Here is a 16,566-nt window from a genome sequence, read left to right as displayed (position 1 = left end):
TATTCCCCCACATGCCATTTGGACCTCCTCCCATTCCCACACATTCCCATTTTCCATAGAATGACCCCACATGCTCTCAGACCACTGCACATAAATTATAAGTATTACAATTGCATTCATATTGTCATTTTTATTAAATAGTTACTTACAGTGTCAGACTGGGGCAAGAAAGGCCCATCGGGGAAATGCAGTGGTAGGGGCCCATGCTTAAGGGTGTGGCCAGGCAATAGTGGAGGTGTGGCCAACCACAGAGTCCCGGCTAACCAGCAGAGAGTGCATGGGCTGGGTCCCTTGATAAATATATATAGTAAACACTGCTTGTACGTGCATGGTAATGTAGAAGATTAATAACAGGAGGAGGTGGGCCACAGGCAGTGGGGCCCACCGGTGGTTTCCCCTATTCCCCTGTGGGCCAGTCCGACCCTGGTTACTTATTTAGTGAGACATTGGGGCAGGTAGGGTAGGGCAGGGCTGTAAGGAGGGGGCTGTGGGTGGTGCCGTCACAGCAGTACTTTCTCTCCGTTGCAGCCCACGTCCTGCTCCGACTCGCGGCTCCTGCACTGTGTGGCGAGAAACGTTATGTCTTCTCCCCTAGTGCCGTGGGAGTGGTCCTGCTTTTTAGAGTGTCTGTAAGACATTTCACAGCAGCAGGCTAGTGAGCCGGATCAATGTGACCCACCCTTTGGCCCCCCTGGATGGCTTAGTTGATGGCTTGAGCGCCGTCAGGGGGCGGGTGCAGCACAGGGTGCAGTAACGCCACACCCACACAGCACTGGCCACACCCACACATCATTGGTCACACCCACACAGCACTGGCCACAGCTTCTCCCCTGCTCGCAATAGGCTCTTGATACTTTTTTTAGCCTCAGTCCCATGCGGCCCTTAATTTCCGGCCCTGACCGCATCCTACTTCTAGGTAACCAGCCCCCTGCTCTTGCCTTTAGTTTTTACTTGGTATTTTTGCAATCTGTAGTTGTATCATTATTTCAGAGAAATTTCTTTTTCTTTTTGATTCTATCTCATCTCCACCTTGTTACTTATCCCCACACCTAAGACCTTAGGACAGGCACGTCCAAACTGCGGCCCTCCAGCTGTTGAGAAACGACACATCCCAGCATGCCCTGACACAGCTTTAGCATTCTCTGACAGGACAACTGTGTCAGGGCATGCTGGGATATGTAGTTTCACAACAGCTGGAGGGCCGCAGTTTGGACACGCCTGCCTTAGGATTTTGTGAGTGCCGGATATTCTGGGTTCTGCAGTGAATTCGCCATCCTGGGCTCTTTGAAGATCATCCAACGTTTACTCTGGGTCGGGACTGAGTCCCTGAAGCGTTAGCTGTTACTCAGGTGCTAAGGATTTGTTATTCCTGAACACAGGTTCAAAGGGACACTTGTCATTTAATCTTTGGTAATGGCGGAGGTTTGAGACAAGTGGAGGTTTCTGAAATATGTGATCAAAGGCAAAAACACTGAGGTCTGGTGAGTGTGTAAATAAGCGGCTCCCATTCAGGGGGATGGAATTAGTGAGGCTGTTAGTTCAGCCACACCGAGATGATAGATGGCTTTAATGCTGCACTTTGTATAGAGCAGATGAAGGAACACTGGGCCTAATTCTGAGTTGATCGCAGCAGGATTTTTGTTAGCAGTTGGGCAAAACCATGTGCACTGCAGGGGGGGCAGATATAACATGTGCAGAGAGAGTTAGATTTGGGTGGGGTGTGTTCAATCTGCAATCTAAATTGCAGTGTAAAAATAAAGCAGCCAGTATTTACCCTGCACAGAAACAAAATAACCCACCCAAATCTAACTCTCTCTACACATGTTATATCTGCCTCCCCTGCAGTGCACATGGTTTTGCCCAATTGCTAACAAACTTGCTGCTGCGATCAACTCAGAATTACCCCCACTGTGGTCAGGAAGTCTCTTAAAGATTAGAGAGATGTCGAGAAGTTGCCCAACCAATCAGCTTTTAGCTGTCATCTATCAAGTACATTCTATAAAATGATAACTAGAATATGATTGGTTGCTTTTGGACAACTATCACCTGTCCTCTCTAGAAGGTTTGATACATCTCCCCCAAATTCCACTTCCTAACTATCTAACCTGCCACTGACACCCGCATGAGAACCGGGTAGAAATGAACACAGCGGCGATTACACATCTTCCAATGCTTGTCAGTGGCAAGTAGCCGTGGTTGCCGTGGGTATACCACTCTTAGGTCGACCTTACTTAGGTCAACAGTCAATAGGTCGACCACTATTGGTCGAGACAATATGTCGACACCTGTAAAAAGTCGACATTAGTTTAAAAAATATATATTTTTTTTTTACATTTTTTTATATTTTACGATCCACGTGGACTACGATTATGAATAGTAACCTGTGCCGAGCGCTGCGCAATGGGAGTGGAGCGAGACACTTTGCCCGAAGCATGGCGAGTGAAGCGAGCCATGCGAGGGGACACGGTGCACTAATTGGGGTTCCCGTCACTTTATGAAGAAAACAACACAAAAAAACACTCCTAAAAAACTAATGTCGACCGTTTTACATATCGACCTTGTTCAAGCCGACCTGACAACCATGTTGACCTTTTTCCACGTGTCGACCTAGTGTCTGTCGACGAATAGTGTTTGACATAGGGTCGACCCAACAATCTCATTCCGTTGCAGTGTCAAGGCCGCTCTCTTGGATTACAGGGGTCCCATCCCACATTTCTGATTGTTGCGGGAAAGGGGGGCGGGGGGTCCTACAATTAGACTAGAAGCGTGTCATGGTTGTATTCGGTTTCTATGTTATTTGGTGCTTTCTTTTGGTCGCTGAGACTAATGGTTTTGTTGCGTTTGGATTACAATAAGAAAAATGATATTGAGAAAGAATGCCTGTTTGCAATGAATCCGCTCTTGTGGTTCCTTGGGGGTAATTCCAAGTTGATCGCAGCAGGAATTTTGTTAGAAATTGGGCAAAACCATGTGCACAGCATGGGAGGCAGATATAACATGTGCAGAGAGAGTTCGATTTGGGTGGGGTGTGTTCAATCTGCAATCTAATTTGCAGTGTAAAAATAAAGCAGCCAGTATTTACCCTGCACAGAAACAAAATAACCCACCCAAATCTAACTCTCTCTGCACATGTTATATCTGCCTCCCCTGCAGTGCACATGGTTTTGCCCAACTGCTAACAAAATTCCTGCTGCGATCAACTTGGAATTACCCCCCTAGTGAGCACCACGATATGTAACGGGATGCGTTCCCGGCAGTCGGGATTCCAAGAGTCAGAATAGCACTCTTGCGGGATCCCAGCTTTCAGACCGCTGTATAAACTAACCTGAGACGGTGCATTGTAATGTTTATGGATACTACTAACAGGTGAATTTTGGGCCTAATTCAGACCTGATCGCAGCAACAAATGTGTTAGCAGATGGGCAAAACCATTTGCACTGCAGGGGAGGCAGATATAACATGTGCAGAGAGAGAGTTAGATTTGGGTGTGGTGTGTTCAAACTGAAATCTAAAATGCAGTGTAAAAATAAAGCAGCCAGTATTTACCCTGCACAGAAACAAAATAACCCACCCAAATCTAACTCTCTCTGCACATGTTACATCTTACCCCCCCCTCCTACCACTGCAGTGCACATGGTTTTGCCCGGGATCAGTATGAAATACCTACAATTAAAATACAGACCGTGAAAATCCTAACCACAATTGACCGACGGTCAAAATCCCGACAAGGTCAAAATACTGACAAGGTCACAATACCGTCATTTAAAATACAAAGTCAAAATACCGACATTTAAAGTGTCGACATGTCAAAAAATCAACACAAGTTTTTCATTGTTTTTTTGTGCGTATGTTGACATAGGTTGACATGGATACCGTATAAGTGTATTGCGTCCCCTCGCATGGCTCGCTTCAAGGTCCACTGGGATGGTAAAGTATGAACAAGTCGGTTTCAATAAAAAAAATCATGAAAAACTCATTTTGACTTTTTGACCTGTCGACATTTTAAATGTCAGTATTTTGACCATGTCAGGATTTTGTCCTTGTCGGGATTTTGACCGCAGGTCAATGGTTGTCGGGATTTTGACCGTCGGGATTTTGATTGTAGGTAAATTGACTGCATCCCATTTTGCCCAACTGCTAACAAATTTGCTGCTGCGATCAACTCTGAATTACCCCCTTTGTTAGAAGTTTGGTCTTAGGAGAATCATAATGAAGTTCAGGTCTACGTGTGGTCCTATAGCCCCGGGGCCTCTCACCTCCCACTGCACGGGGGGTCCCAGCTGGGAATGTCAGAGGATTAGGCAGTGAATGAGAGTGGATGTCAGAGGAGAATATCCGGATTAGAAGGTTTATCTAAATCCACCTTTCCCCAATTAGCCCTAGTGCCAGATCCTTATCCTGTGATACAATTAAAAAGCACCTCAGTCTATTCTGTAGAGCGCTGCAACCAATGTGATTCTCGAGGGTGGTACACACGGAGAGATCCGTTCTTAAAATCTAAACATTCTAACTAGATTGCTCAGATTTTAAGCACGGACCTGTCATCTGTATGCCCCCACAGCGATGTGCTATCGCCGGTACTAGATTGGCACAATCTAGCATATCGCTCATTTCACAGCTGGGTGAAATAATTGCCCCCCCCCCATCGCGCTGTGCTGAGCGATGGGGGGAGATGTGTGCTGAGCGATGGGGGGAGATGTGTGCTGAGCGATGGGGGGAGATGTGTGCTGAGCGATGGGGGGAGATGTGTGCTGAGCGTGATGCGTGGCCCTTGCTGAGTAACTACACCAACCGTCCTGAGTAACCCGAGGGTTACCCAGGTGTCCGAAGTTCACGCAGATGATCCGATCTTGCGTCTTCGGAAAATTGGGCGAAACCAAAGTGTCAGCCAGACAGTTGTTTATTTTCAAGAAGTCCTGATTTGTTTCTGAAATCTGGTTTCTAAATGCTTCATTTAGGAGGAAAAGGGACTTGGCATGGATGGAATAAAATGTGGAATCCGTTCTTGCAGCTCTGTAACTGCGTGTTTGGCTCAGGGTCTGACTGCGATCATACAATATTGTTATTCTCTGTGTCTGATTGATTCCTTGACTGAAAACAGCTACAAAACGTATTTATTTTATTTGTCTGGATTGAGAGTTTTTCTTGTGTCTGGACAAGTTTATCAGCTTGGGGATTCTGCGTGCGGATTTCATCTCTGCTGCTACTCGTAAACAGAACCATGGGGGTAATTCCAAGTTGATCGCAGCAGGATTTTTTTTAGCAGTTGGGCAAAACCATGGCCCTCATTCCGAGTTGTTCACTCGCAAGCGGATTTTAGCAGATTTGCTCATGCTAAGCCGCCGCCTACTGGGAGTGAATCTTAGCTTCTTAAAATTGCGAACGATGTATTCGCAATAATAAGATTTTACTTACCGATAAATCTATTTCTCGTAGTCCGTAGTGGATGCTGGGGACTCCGTCAGGACCATGGGGACCAGCGGCTCCGCAGGAGACAGGGCACAAAAATAAAGCTTTAGGATCAGGTGGTGTGCACTGGCTCCTCCCCCTATGACCCTCCTCCAAGCCTCAGTTAGGATACTGTGCCCGGACGAGCGTACACAATAAGGAAGGATTTTGAATCCCGGGTAAGACTCATACCAGCCACACCAATCACACCGTATAACTTGTGATCTGAACCCAGTTAACAGTATGACAACGTAGGAGCCTCTGAACAGACGGCTCACAACAAGAACAACCCGATTTTTTTGTAACAATAACTATGTACAAGTATTGCAGACAATCCGCACTTGGGATGGGCGCCCAGCATCCACTACGGACTACGAGAAATAGATTTATCGGTAAGTAAAATCTTATTTTCTCTAACGTCCTAGTGGATGCTGGGGACTCCGTCAGGACCATGGGGATTATACCAAAGCTCCCAAACGGGCGGGAGAGTGCGGATGACTCTGCAGCACCGAATGAGAGAACTCCAGGTCCTCTTTAGCCAGGGTATCAAATTTGTAGAATTTTACAAACGTGTTCTCCCCCGACCACGTAGCTGCTCGGCAGAGTTGTAATGCCGAGACCCCTCGGGCAGCCGCCCAGGATGAGCCCACCTTCCTTGTGGAGTGGGCCTTGACAGATTTAGGCTGTGTCAGGCCTGCCACAGAATGTGCAAGTTGAATTGTGCTACAAATCCAACGAGCAATCGTCTGCTTAGAAGCAGGAGCACCCAGCTTGTTGGGTGCATACAGTATAAACAGCGAGTCAGATTTTCTGACTCCAGCCGTCCTTGAAATATATATTTTCAATGCCCTGACAACGTCCAGCAACTTGGAATCCTCCAAATCGCTAGTAGCCGCAGGCACCACAATAGGCTGGTTCAGGTGAAACGCTGACACCACCTTAGGCAGAAAATGAGGACGCGTCCGCAGTTCTGCCCTGTCCGAATGGAAAATCAGATATGGGCTTTTATACGATAAAGCCGCCAATTCTGACACTCTCCTGGCTGAAGCCAGGGCCAGTAGCATGGTTACTTTCCATGTAAGATATTTCAAATCCGCCGATTTGAGCGGCTCAAACCAATGGGATTTGAGAAAATCCAAAACTACATTAAGGTCCCACGGTGCCACTGGGGGCACAACCGGGGGCTGTATATGTAGTACTCCTTTTACAAAAGTCTGGACTTCAGGAACTGAAGCCAATTCTTTCTGGAAGAAAATCGACAGGGCCGAAATGTGAACCTTAATGGACCCCAACTTGAGGCCCATAGACAATCCTGTTTGCAGGAAATGTAGGAATCGACCCAATTGAAATTCCTCCGTGGGGGCCTTCCTGGCCTCGCACCACGCAACATATTTTCTCCAAATGCGGTGATAATGTTGTGCAGTCACCTCCTTCCTGGCTTTAACCAGTGTAGGGATGACCTCTTCCGGAATGCCTTTTTCCCTTAGAATTCGGCGTTCAACCGCCACGCCGTCAAACGCAGCCGCGGTAAGTCTTGGAATAGACACGGTCCCTGCTGAATCAGGTCCCGTCTTAGAGGTAGAGGCCACGGATTTTCCGTGAGCATCTCCTGAAGTTCCGGGTACCAAGTTCTTCTTGGCCAATCCGGAGCCACGAGTATCGTTCTTACTCCCCTTTGCCGTATAATTCTCAGTACTTTGGGTATGAGAGGCAGAGGAGGAAACACATACACTGACTGGAACACCCACGGTGTTACCAGAGCGTCCACAGCTATTGCCTGAGGGTCTTTTGACCTGGCGCAATACCTGTCCAGTTTTTTGTTGAGGCGAGACGCCATCATATCCACCTTTGGTTTTTCCCAACGGTTCACAATCATGTGGAAGACTTCTGGATGAAGTCCCCACTCTCCCGGGTGTAGATCGTGTCTGCTGAGGAAGTCTGCTTCCCAGTTGTCCACTCCCGGAATGAACACTGCTGACAGTGCTATCACATGATCTTCCGCCCAGCGAAGAATCCTTGCAGCTTCTGCCATTGCTCTCCTGCTTCTTGTGCCGCCCTGTCTGTTTACGTGGGCGACTGCCGTGATGTTGTCCGACTGGATCAACACCGGCTGACCCTGAAGCAGGGGTTTTGCCAGGCTTAGAGCATTGTAAATCGCTCTTAGCTCCAGTATATTTATGTGAAGAGACATCTCCAGGCTTGACCATACTCCCTGGAAGTTTCTTCCCTGTGTGACCGCTCCCCAGCCTCTCAGACTGGCATCCGTGGTCACCAGGACCCAGTCCTGTATGCCGAATCTGCGGCCTTCTAACAGATGAGCACTCTGTAACCACCACAGAAGAGACACCCTTGTCCGTGGCGATAAGGTTATCCGCTGATGCATCTGCAGATGCGATCCGGACCATTTGTCCAGCAGATCCCACTGAAAAGTTCGTGCGTGGAATCTGCCGAATGGGATTGCTTCGTAAGAAGCCACCATCTTTCCCAGGACTCTTGTGCATTGATGCACCGACACTTTTCCTGGTTTTAGGAGGTTCCTGACAAGTTCGGATAACTCCCTGGCTTTCTCCTCCGGAAGAAACACCTTTTTCTGAACCGTGTCCAGAATCATTCCCAGGAACAGCAGACGTGTTGTCGGGGTCAACTGAGATTTTGGGAAATTCAGAATCCACCCGTGTTGTTGCAGCACTACTTGGGTTAGTGCTACTCCGTCCTCCAGCTGTTCTCTGGACCTTGCCCTTATCAGGAGATCGTCCAAGTAAGGGATAATTAATACGCCTCTTCTTCGCAGAAGAATCATCATTTCGGCCATTACCTTGGTAAAGACCCGAGGTGCCGTGGACAATCCAAACGGCAGCGTCTGAAACTGATAATGACAGTTTTGGACCACGAACCTGAGGTACCCTTGATGTGAAGGGCAAATTGGGACATGCAGGTAAGCATCTTTTATGTCCAGGGACACCATAAAGTCCCCTTCTTCCAGATTCGCTATCACTGCTCTGAGTGATTCCATCTTGAACTTGAATTTTTTTATGTACAGGTTCAAAGATTTCAGATTTAGAATAGGTCTTACCGAGCCGTCCGGCTTCGGTACCACAAATAGCGTGGAGTAATACCCCTTTCCCTGTTGTAGGAGGGGTACCTTGACTATCACCTGCTGAGAAAACAGCTTGTGAATGGCTTCCAATACCGTCGCCCTGTCTGAGGGAGACGTTGGCAAAGCAGACTTTAGGAACCGGCGAGGGGGAGACTTCTCGAATTCCAACCTGTAACCCTGAGATACTACCTGCAGGATCCAGGGGTCCACCTGTGAGCAAGCCCACTGCGCGCTGAAATTCTTGAGTCGACCCCCCACCGCTCCTGAGTCCGCTTGTAAAGCCCCAGCGTCATGCTGAGGGCTTTGCAGAACCCGCGGAGGGCTTCTGTTCCTGGGAAGGAGCTGCTTGCTGGCCTCTCTTACCCTTTCCTCTGCCTCGGGGCAGATATGACTGTCCTTTTGCCCGCTTGTTCTTATAGGACCGAAAGGACTGCGGCTGAAAAGACGGTGTCTTTTTCTGTTGGGAGGGGGTCTGAGGTAAAAAGGTGGATTTCCCGGCAGTTGCCGTGGCCACCAAATCCGATAGACCGACGCCAAATAATTCCTCCCCTTTATACGGCAATACTTCCATATGCCGTTTGGAATCCGCATCACCTGACCACTGTCGTGTCCATAAACTTCTTCTGGCAGATATGGACATCGCACTTACTCTCGATGCCAGAGTGCAAATATCCCTCTGAGCATCTCGCATATAAAGAAAAGCATCCTTTAATTGCTCTAAAGTCTGTAAAATACTGTCCCTATCCAGGGTATCAATATTTTCAGTCAGGGAATCCGACCAGACCACTCCAGCACTGCACATCCAGGCTGAAGCGATGGCTGGTCGCAGTATAACACCAGTATGTGTGTATATACTTTTTAGAGTAGTTTCCAGCCTCCTATCAGCTGGATCCTTGAGGGCGGCCGTATCAGGAGACGGTAACGCCACTTGTTTTGATAAGCGTGTGAGTGCCTTATCCACCTTAAGGGGTGTTTCCCAGCGCGCCCTAACCTCTGGCGGGAAAGGGTATAATGCCAATAACTTTTTAGAAATTAGCCCTTTTCTATCTGGGTTAACCCACGCTTCATCACATACATCATTCAGTTCCTCTGATTCAGGAAAAACTACAGGTAGTTTTTTCACCCCCCACATAATACCCCTTTTTGTGGTACTTGTAGTATCAGAGATATGCAAAGTCTCCTTCATTGCCGTGATCATATAACGTGTGGCCCTACTGGAAAATACGTTTGTTTCTTCACCGTCGACACTAGATTCAGTGTCCGTGTCTGGGTCTGTATCGACCGACTGAGGTAAAGGGCGTTTTACAGCCCCTGACGGTGTCTGAGACGCCTGGGCAGGTACCAACTGGTTTGACGGCCGTCTCATGTCGTCAACTGATTTTTGTAATGTGCTGACATTATCACGTAATTCCATAAACAAAGCCATCCATTCCGGTGTCGACTCCCTAGGGGGTGACATCACCATTACCGGCAATTGCTCCGCCTCCACACCAACATCGTCCTCATACATGTCGACACACACGTACCGACACACAGCAGACACACCGGGAATGCTCTATTGAAGACAGGACCCCACTAGCCCTTTGGGGAGACAGAGGGAGAGTTTGCCAGCACACACCCAAGCGCTATAATATATATGGGAACAACCCTATATAAGTGTTGTATCCTTATAGCAGCTTAAATATATTAATATCGCCAAAAAAAGTGCCCCCCCTCTCTGTTTTACCCTGTTTCTGTAGTGCAGTGCAGGGGAGAGTCCTGGGAGCCTTCCTCACAGCGGAGCTGAGCAGGAAAATGGCGCTGTGTGCTGAGGAGAATAAGCCCCGCCCCCTATTTCGGCGGGCTCTTCTCCGGAATCTGTGAGATCTGGCAGGGGTTAAATACATCCATATAGCCTCAAAGGGCTATATGTGATGTATTTTTAGCCATAAAAAGGTATAATACATTGCTGCCCAGGGCGCCCCCCCAACGCCCTGCACCCTCCGTGACCGCTGTGTGAAGTGTGCTGACAACAATGGCGCACAGCTGCAGTGCTGTGCGCTACCTCAGGAAGACTGAAAAGTCTTCTGCCGCCTGCTTCTGGACCTCTTCCATCTTCGGCATCTGCAAGGGGGGTCGGCGGCGCGGCTCCGGGACGAACCCCAGGGTGAGACCTGTGTTCCGACTCCCTCTGGAGCTAATGGTGTCCAGTAGCCTAAGAAGCCAATCCATCCTGCACGCAGGTGAGTTCACTTCTCTCCCCTAAGTCCCTCGATGCAGTGAGCCTGTTGCCAGCAGGACTCACTGAAAATAAAAAACCTAAAAAACTTTTTCTAAGCAGCTCTTTAGGAGAGCCACCTAGATTGCACCCTGCTCGGACGGGCACAAAAACCTAACTGGGGCTTGGAGGAGGGTCATAGGGGGAGGAGCCAGTGCACACCACCTGATCCTAAAGCTTTATTTTTGTGCCCTGTCTCCTGCGGAGCCGCTGGTCCCCATGGTCCTGACGGAGTCCCCAGCATCCACTAGGACGTTAGAGAAATTGCGATTACACACCTCGTAGCAGTTTCTGAGTAGCTCCAGACTTACTCGGCATCTGCGATCAGTTCAGTGCTTGTCGTTCCTGGTTTGACGTCACAAACACACCCAGCGTTCGCCCAGACACTCCTCTGTTTCTCCGGCCACTCCTGCGTTTTTTCCGGAAACGGTAGCGTTTTTTCCCACACGCCCATAAAACGGCCTGTTTCCGCCCAGTAACACCCATTTCCTGTCAATCACACTACGATCGCCTGAGCGAAGAAAAAGCCGTGAGTAAAAATCCAAACTTCATAGCAAATTTACTTGGCGCAGTCGCAGTGCGGACATTGCGCATGCGCACTAAGCGGAAAAACGCTGCGATGCGAAGAAATTTTCCGAGCGAACGACTCGGAATGACCTCCCATGTGCACTGCAGGGGGGGGCAGATATAACATGTGCAGATAGAGTTAAAGTTGGGTGGGTTATTTTATTTCTGTGCAGGGTAAATACTGGCTGCTTTATTTTTACACTGCAAATTAGATTGCAGATTGAACTCACCACACCCAAATCTAACTCTCTCTGCACATGTTATATCTGCCTCCCCTGCAGTGCACATGGTTTTGCCCAACTGCTAAAAAAAATCCTGCTGCGATCAACTTGGAATTACCCCCCATGTGTATTGCATTGACTGTGAAAGGACTACCAGTAGTGGCACTGACCACTAACAGTCTGTGGGGGAGATGTATCAAACCGTCCAGAGAGATAAAATGCACAGGTTGCCCATAGCAACCAAATCAGCTACTCTCATTTCATAGACTGTGCTAGATCAATGGAAGCTGGTCGCTGTGGGAAACGTCTCCACTTTATCTCTCTCTCGCAGTTTCGATACATCTCCCCCACATTGTGAGCACTGCCAATTGTACTAACAAGCAACAGAGTAAACTGGACATCATCCAATTGCTGATGCCAAACAGTTGCGTCACATCCACATGGGCCACCCACGTACAGTGCCGTTCTAGACATAGGCCTGATGCTCGGTGCTTAGGTTAGCGCATGGAGCTTGCAATCTTCCTGTGGGTCATTAACCTTAATGTGCATCCAGCTGCATGGTGAACACATTCTATATAATGAAAGGCTAAAGGGGCCTACACACTGGGCAATGTTTTCGTCCATCGATATTATCGACCATCAATATTATCGATGGTCGATTTTACCTGCACACTGGATGATATCGATGGTCAATTCGGACGATATGAGAGTACATACATCTATATCGTCCAAATTGACTGGCATGTATCAACGATGATCGATCAACGTTGAACGATTGCGGGTACGATTGTTGATGCATCCACACTGCAAGATATGAACGATTTATCATTCATTTATGAACGATATCGTTCATGTCTTTCAAGATAACGCCCTGTGTGTAGGCCCCTTAAGGCTGCTCCTCACCTCTATGGGGGTGATGCCCGGTTGAACAAAGCATTGAACGGAATTCCCCCTTTATTGAATAACTATTAAAAGCCACCTAAAAGTGATTTATATTTTAAGTGTTACTCCTTATAGACAGTACATATGTCTACAGAAGTCTAATCTACAAATTATCTGTACATACTGTATAGTAAAGCGAGCTCTGGGTCAGAGATATGAAATGTTTTTGATCAGCGAGAAAGTTGCCTGAAGGTGTTGGAGTAACACTTTATATATAGTAGAGCGATGGCAGGACACATATAGAAACTTCGCCAAGACGAGACATCTAGTAAAATTTCACAGCCCTAGACAATGTGTACCTTCCAGCTAGAGATCTGGCCAGCCGCAGGCAAATGTCATCATCCTGGCTCCCCGCTCTCCGTCAATATGGATCCAGTACACGGAAGCAAGAATCTCTATTTTATAACACTTTAAGGGGTGTTCCGCTGAAACATTCATTATTTTGATTCATGATTGATTTATAAAGTCTGTTTAAGTGAGCAAACAAGTCTCCTGGCCGATGAAGGTACGAATTCCAACATCTTCCAAAATAGGAGACCCTGTTCTGTATTTTACGTACCTGATAATTATTTGTACCTATATATGCTAAATGGCCAATTTATTAGGTGCCTTTAGATTGTAAGCTCTTGGGAATGGGATATGCAATCCTAAACAAAGGTTTTGATCTTGATACACTCATTACTTACTGTTTAGTCTCCTAGTTTTTTTTAATGTGCAGGGCAGTGCCATGCAAATGAATATATACATACATACGATATACTGTATATACCTGTGTACACTACATGTAACTGACCTGCCCATTGAGTGATGCCATCCGATGTGCCCTGCAGAGAATGCTGCTGAAAGGGACACTAACCTCAACATGTTCCTAACTCCATATGCACTGTGGCCCTCATTCCGAGTTGATCGCTCGCTAGCTATTTCTTGCAGAGCAGCGATCAGATAGTCGCCGCCTCTAGGGGAGTGTATTTTTGCTTTGCAAGTGTGCGAACGCTTGTGCAGCTGAGTGGGGCGAAAAAGTTTTCTGCAGTTTCTCAGTAGGTCTGGACTTACTCAGCCCTTGCGATCACTTCAGCCTGTCCGGTCCCGGAATTGACGTCAGACACCCGCCCTGCAAATGCCCGGACACACCTGCGTTTTCCCTACCACCCCCAGAAAAGTCAGTTGACACCCATAAACGCCCTCTTCCTGTCAATCTCCTTGCGATCGGTTGTGCGAATGGATTCGTCGCTAGAATCCTTGCACAGCAACGATGTTGTTTGTACCCGTACGACACGCGTGCGCATTGCAGTGCATACGCATGCGCAGTAGTAACCTGATCACTGCGCTGTGAAAATCGGCAGCGTGCAAACAACTCGGAATGACCCCCAGTGTGCAGGAAAGTAAATGTAAAAATAGAGGAGGTGATACAGACATGATCGCTGGGCTGCAAACTTTGCTGTCCTGCGTTCGGATAGTCGCCGCCTCCAGGGGGAATGTAAATTCGCAGTACAAGTGTGCGATCGCATGTGTACGCCGAGCTGCAAAAATCCACTGTGTGCAGTCTCTGCGCAGCCCAGGACTTACTCCTACAGTGCAATGAGAAGAGGCTGGTCAGGGCCGGAGCTGACATCAGACAACGTTCCTGAAAACGCTTGGGATACGCCTGCATTTTTCCGGACACTCCGAATAAATGCTCAGTTACCACCCACAAACGTCTTCCTCCTGTCAATCACCTTGTGAACGCCCGTGCGATCAGATTTTTCGCACCATCCCATCGCCGACCGGCGATGCCCTTTGTTGTTGTCCGATGCGCATTTCGGTGCATACGCATGCGCAGTTACTACCTGATCGCCCGCTGCGCGAAAATGCCAGTGTCTGGTTTTATTTCATAGAGGGTTAGGTTAAATAGCTGGGGGTAACTGAGATTGCTTACAGCCTGATATTCGGTATGATTGGCACTCGGTGGTCCCTTGTGCTTCCTCCCCTCTTCCCACTCTCATCTTCTTTGCACAAATGTCTGATAAGAGGGTGTAGTATGGTATGCCGGCTGTCGGAGTCCCGGCGCACAGCATACCGGCGCCGGAATCCAGAGCGCCGGCATACTGACAGCGTGGTGAGCGCAAATGAGCCCCTTGCTGGCACGCTACACTCGCCACGCTGCAGCACGGTGGCGTATTCTCCCTCGCAGGCGTGCAAGGAAAAACGCAGGCGTGGCTGATCGAATGCAGGGCGTGTTTGTGACGTCAAATCCGGAACTGAATGGTCTGAAGTGATCGCAAGCGCTGAGTAGGTCTGGAGCTACTCTGAAACTGCACAATTTTTTTTTGTAGCCGCTCTGCGATCCTTTCGTTCGCACTTCTGCTAAGCTAAGATACACTCCCAGAGGGCAGCGGCTTAGCGTTTGCACGACTGCTAAAAACTGCTAGCGAGCGATCAACTCGGAATGACCCCCTAAGTCTTAGAACATTTCCTCTATTTTTCTCCAGGGCTTAGTATATCCCTTTATCTGTCTCCAAGCTTTGATATATCTACCCCAATAAAAATATTGAAAAGTTTTATTTGCTTTATTGATTCTAGTTAAAAAAATGCTGCTATAACTTTTTGTTTGTTAAATGTAAGTGAACGTTTTATTATAAACTCAAGATGTGTTATGTTAATAGAAACTCCGGATAAAGATGATGGATTACGTGTTAGCTCTTCCTGCCAAATAGCCGTACAGCCAGCGCTGCGCCTGGCACCCAGAAGCCCCTGCACACACTTCAGCGCTCAGTATCTGGAATATTCTCACAGGCCGCTCAAACTTTTATTTGTCACGAGAAAAAATATTCCACTAACTTTTACACGGCATCAAGTCGTACATCACGGCTAAGGCGGGAGACTGAAAAATAACAGCACGTTCTGCTGTGCTCTCAGTAACATAATACAGCACTGGAAGAAAGTCATTTCTGTTAAAGGGGACTTGTAGCAAAGAGCCAGGCCTAACTCACGGGGTATGTGGGTAATTACGCAGAGCACCCCCTGCTGGAAGGTGATGGTTATTAACTTTTTACTTTACATTTAGAAATAAATGTAACGCACTCTCATATTTATTTTCCTTCCTTCTGGCTCCTTTTTCTTCTTAATAACCAATACCGGTATTACACAGCTGCGCCATAATTCGGGCGGAGCTGCAGAAACATTGCATAGGCCCTACTATGGAAGGTGGGCATGGCTATATGGGGGCATGGCTACTCCCAGCAGTGAACTCCATGACGGCATGTGTGATACCCCATTAGTTTAACCACTTGTAGTGATATACTGTATGTATGGGGCATAACTGTGTACAGTATATATAAATATTTATTAACAAAAACTGTTGGGACACTCAGGGGGACATTTACTAAGCAGTGATAAGAGCGGAGAAGTGAGCCAGTGGAAAAATTTCCCCATCAACCAATCAGCAGCTCTGTATCATTTTATAGTATGCAAATTATAGATGTTGCTTCAGTGCTGATTGGTTGCCATGGGCAACTTCTCCACTGGCTCACTTCTCCGCTCTTATCACTGCTTAGTAAATGTCCCCCTATAGTTCATACAGATACACAGGTGTCCCTCACAGAGTGGGGATTGAGGGGCGGAGTAACACAGAACACAGAGCAGTGTGTGTGATATGTCTCTGAGGAGAGGGGCGGAGTGATCTAGCCTGAGGGTGATTGGTCCTGTCAGAGAGTATCCTCAGGGAGCAGGCAAGCAGAGGGGAGCTGTGCTCACTGAGCGCTACCTCAGGAAAAGACTGCGGCTATTTACCAGTCCTGTGAGGGAGCTGATGCCAGTGACAGACATCACTGTAGTGACAGATGTGGATTCCCCTGTCAGGAGGCAGGCTGGAAGGTGGTATTCTCCCCTTGAAGGACTGAGACAGCCTTGGGAATCTGATTGAACCATCTGGAGAGGTTTAATAGCTAACTGCAACCAGACACTACAGTGCATCAGGATACTCATAGTTCTACACTACCTCACATTTGACAAGGCTAGCAGCAGATTAACAGAGAGACCTCTGAAGTTTCAAAAGG

The 16,566-nt window shown here is 47.8% G+C and overlaps 1 protein-coding gene across 4 annotated transcripts in view; it reads left to right on the top strand.

Moving 5' to 3' along the window:
• Positions 1-16,566, top strand: part of FBLN1 (fibulin 1) — a 197,259-nt gene that overhangs the window by 92,948 nt on the left and 87,745 nt on the right. The window contains exon 1 of one of the 4 annotated variants that reach the window (XM_063928891.1): positions 16,256-16,384. The exons of the other annotated variants lie outside the window; for them this stretch is intronic. Coding sequence (XP_063784961.1) covers positions 16,351-16,384 — 34 coding nt within the window. The 5' untranslated portion in view covers positions 16,256-16,350. Of the gene's footprint in view, positions 1-16,255; positions 16,385-16,566 lie in introns of those variants that run through there. 4 annotated transcript variants of the gene reach the window in all.

Source organism: Pseudophryne corroboree, chromosome 6, assembly GCF_028390025.1.
Source record: "Pseudophryne corroboree isolate aPseCor3 chromosome 6, aPseCor3.hap2, whole genome shotgun sequence".
Lineage (NCBI taxonomy): Eukaryota > Metazoa > Chordata > Amphibia > Anura > Myobatrachidae > Pseudophryne > Pseudophryne corroboree.
Note: the sequence above shows the minus strand (reverse complement) of the source record. Positions and strands in the feature narration are given on the sequence as shown.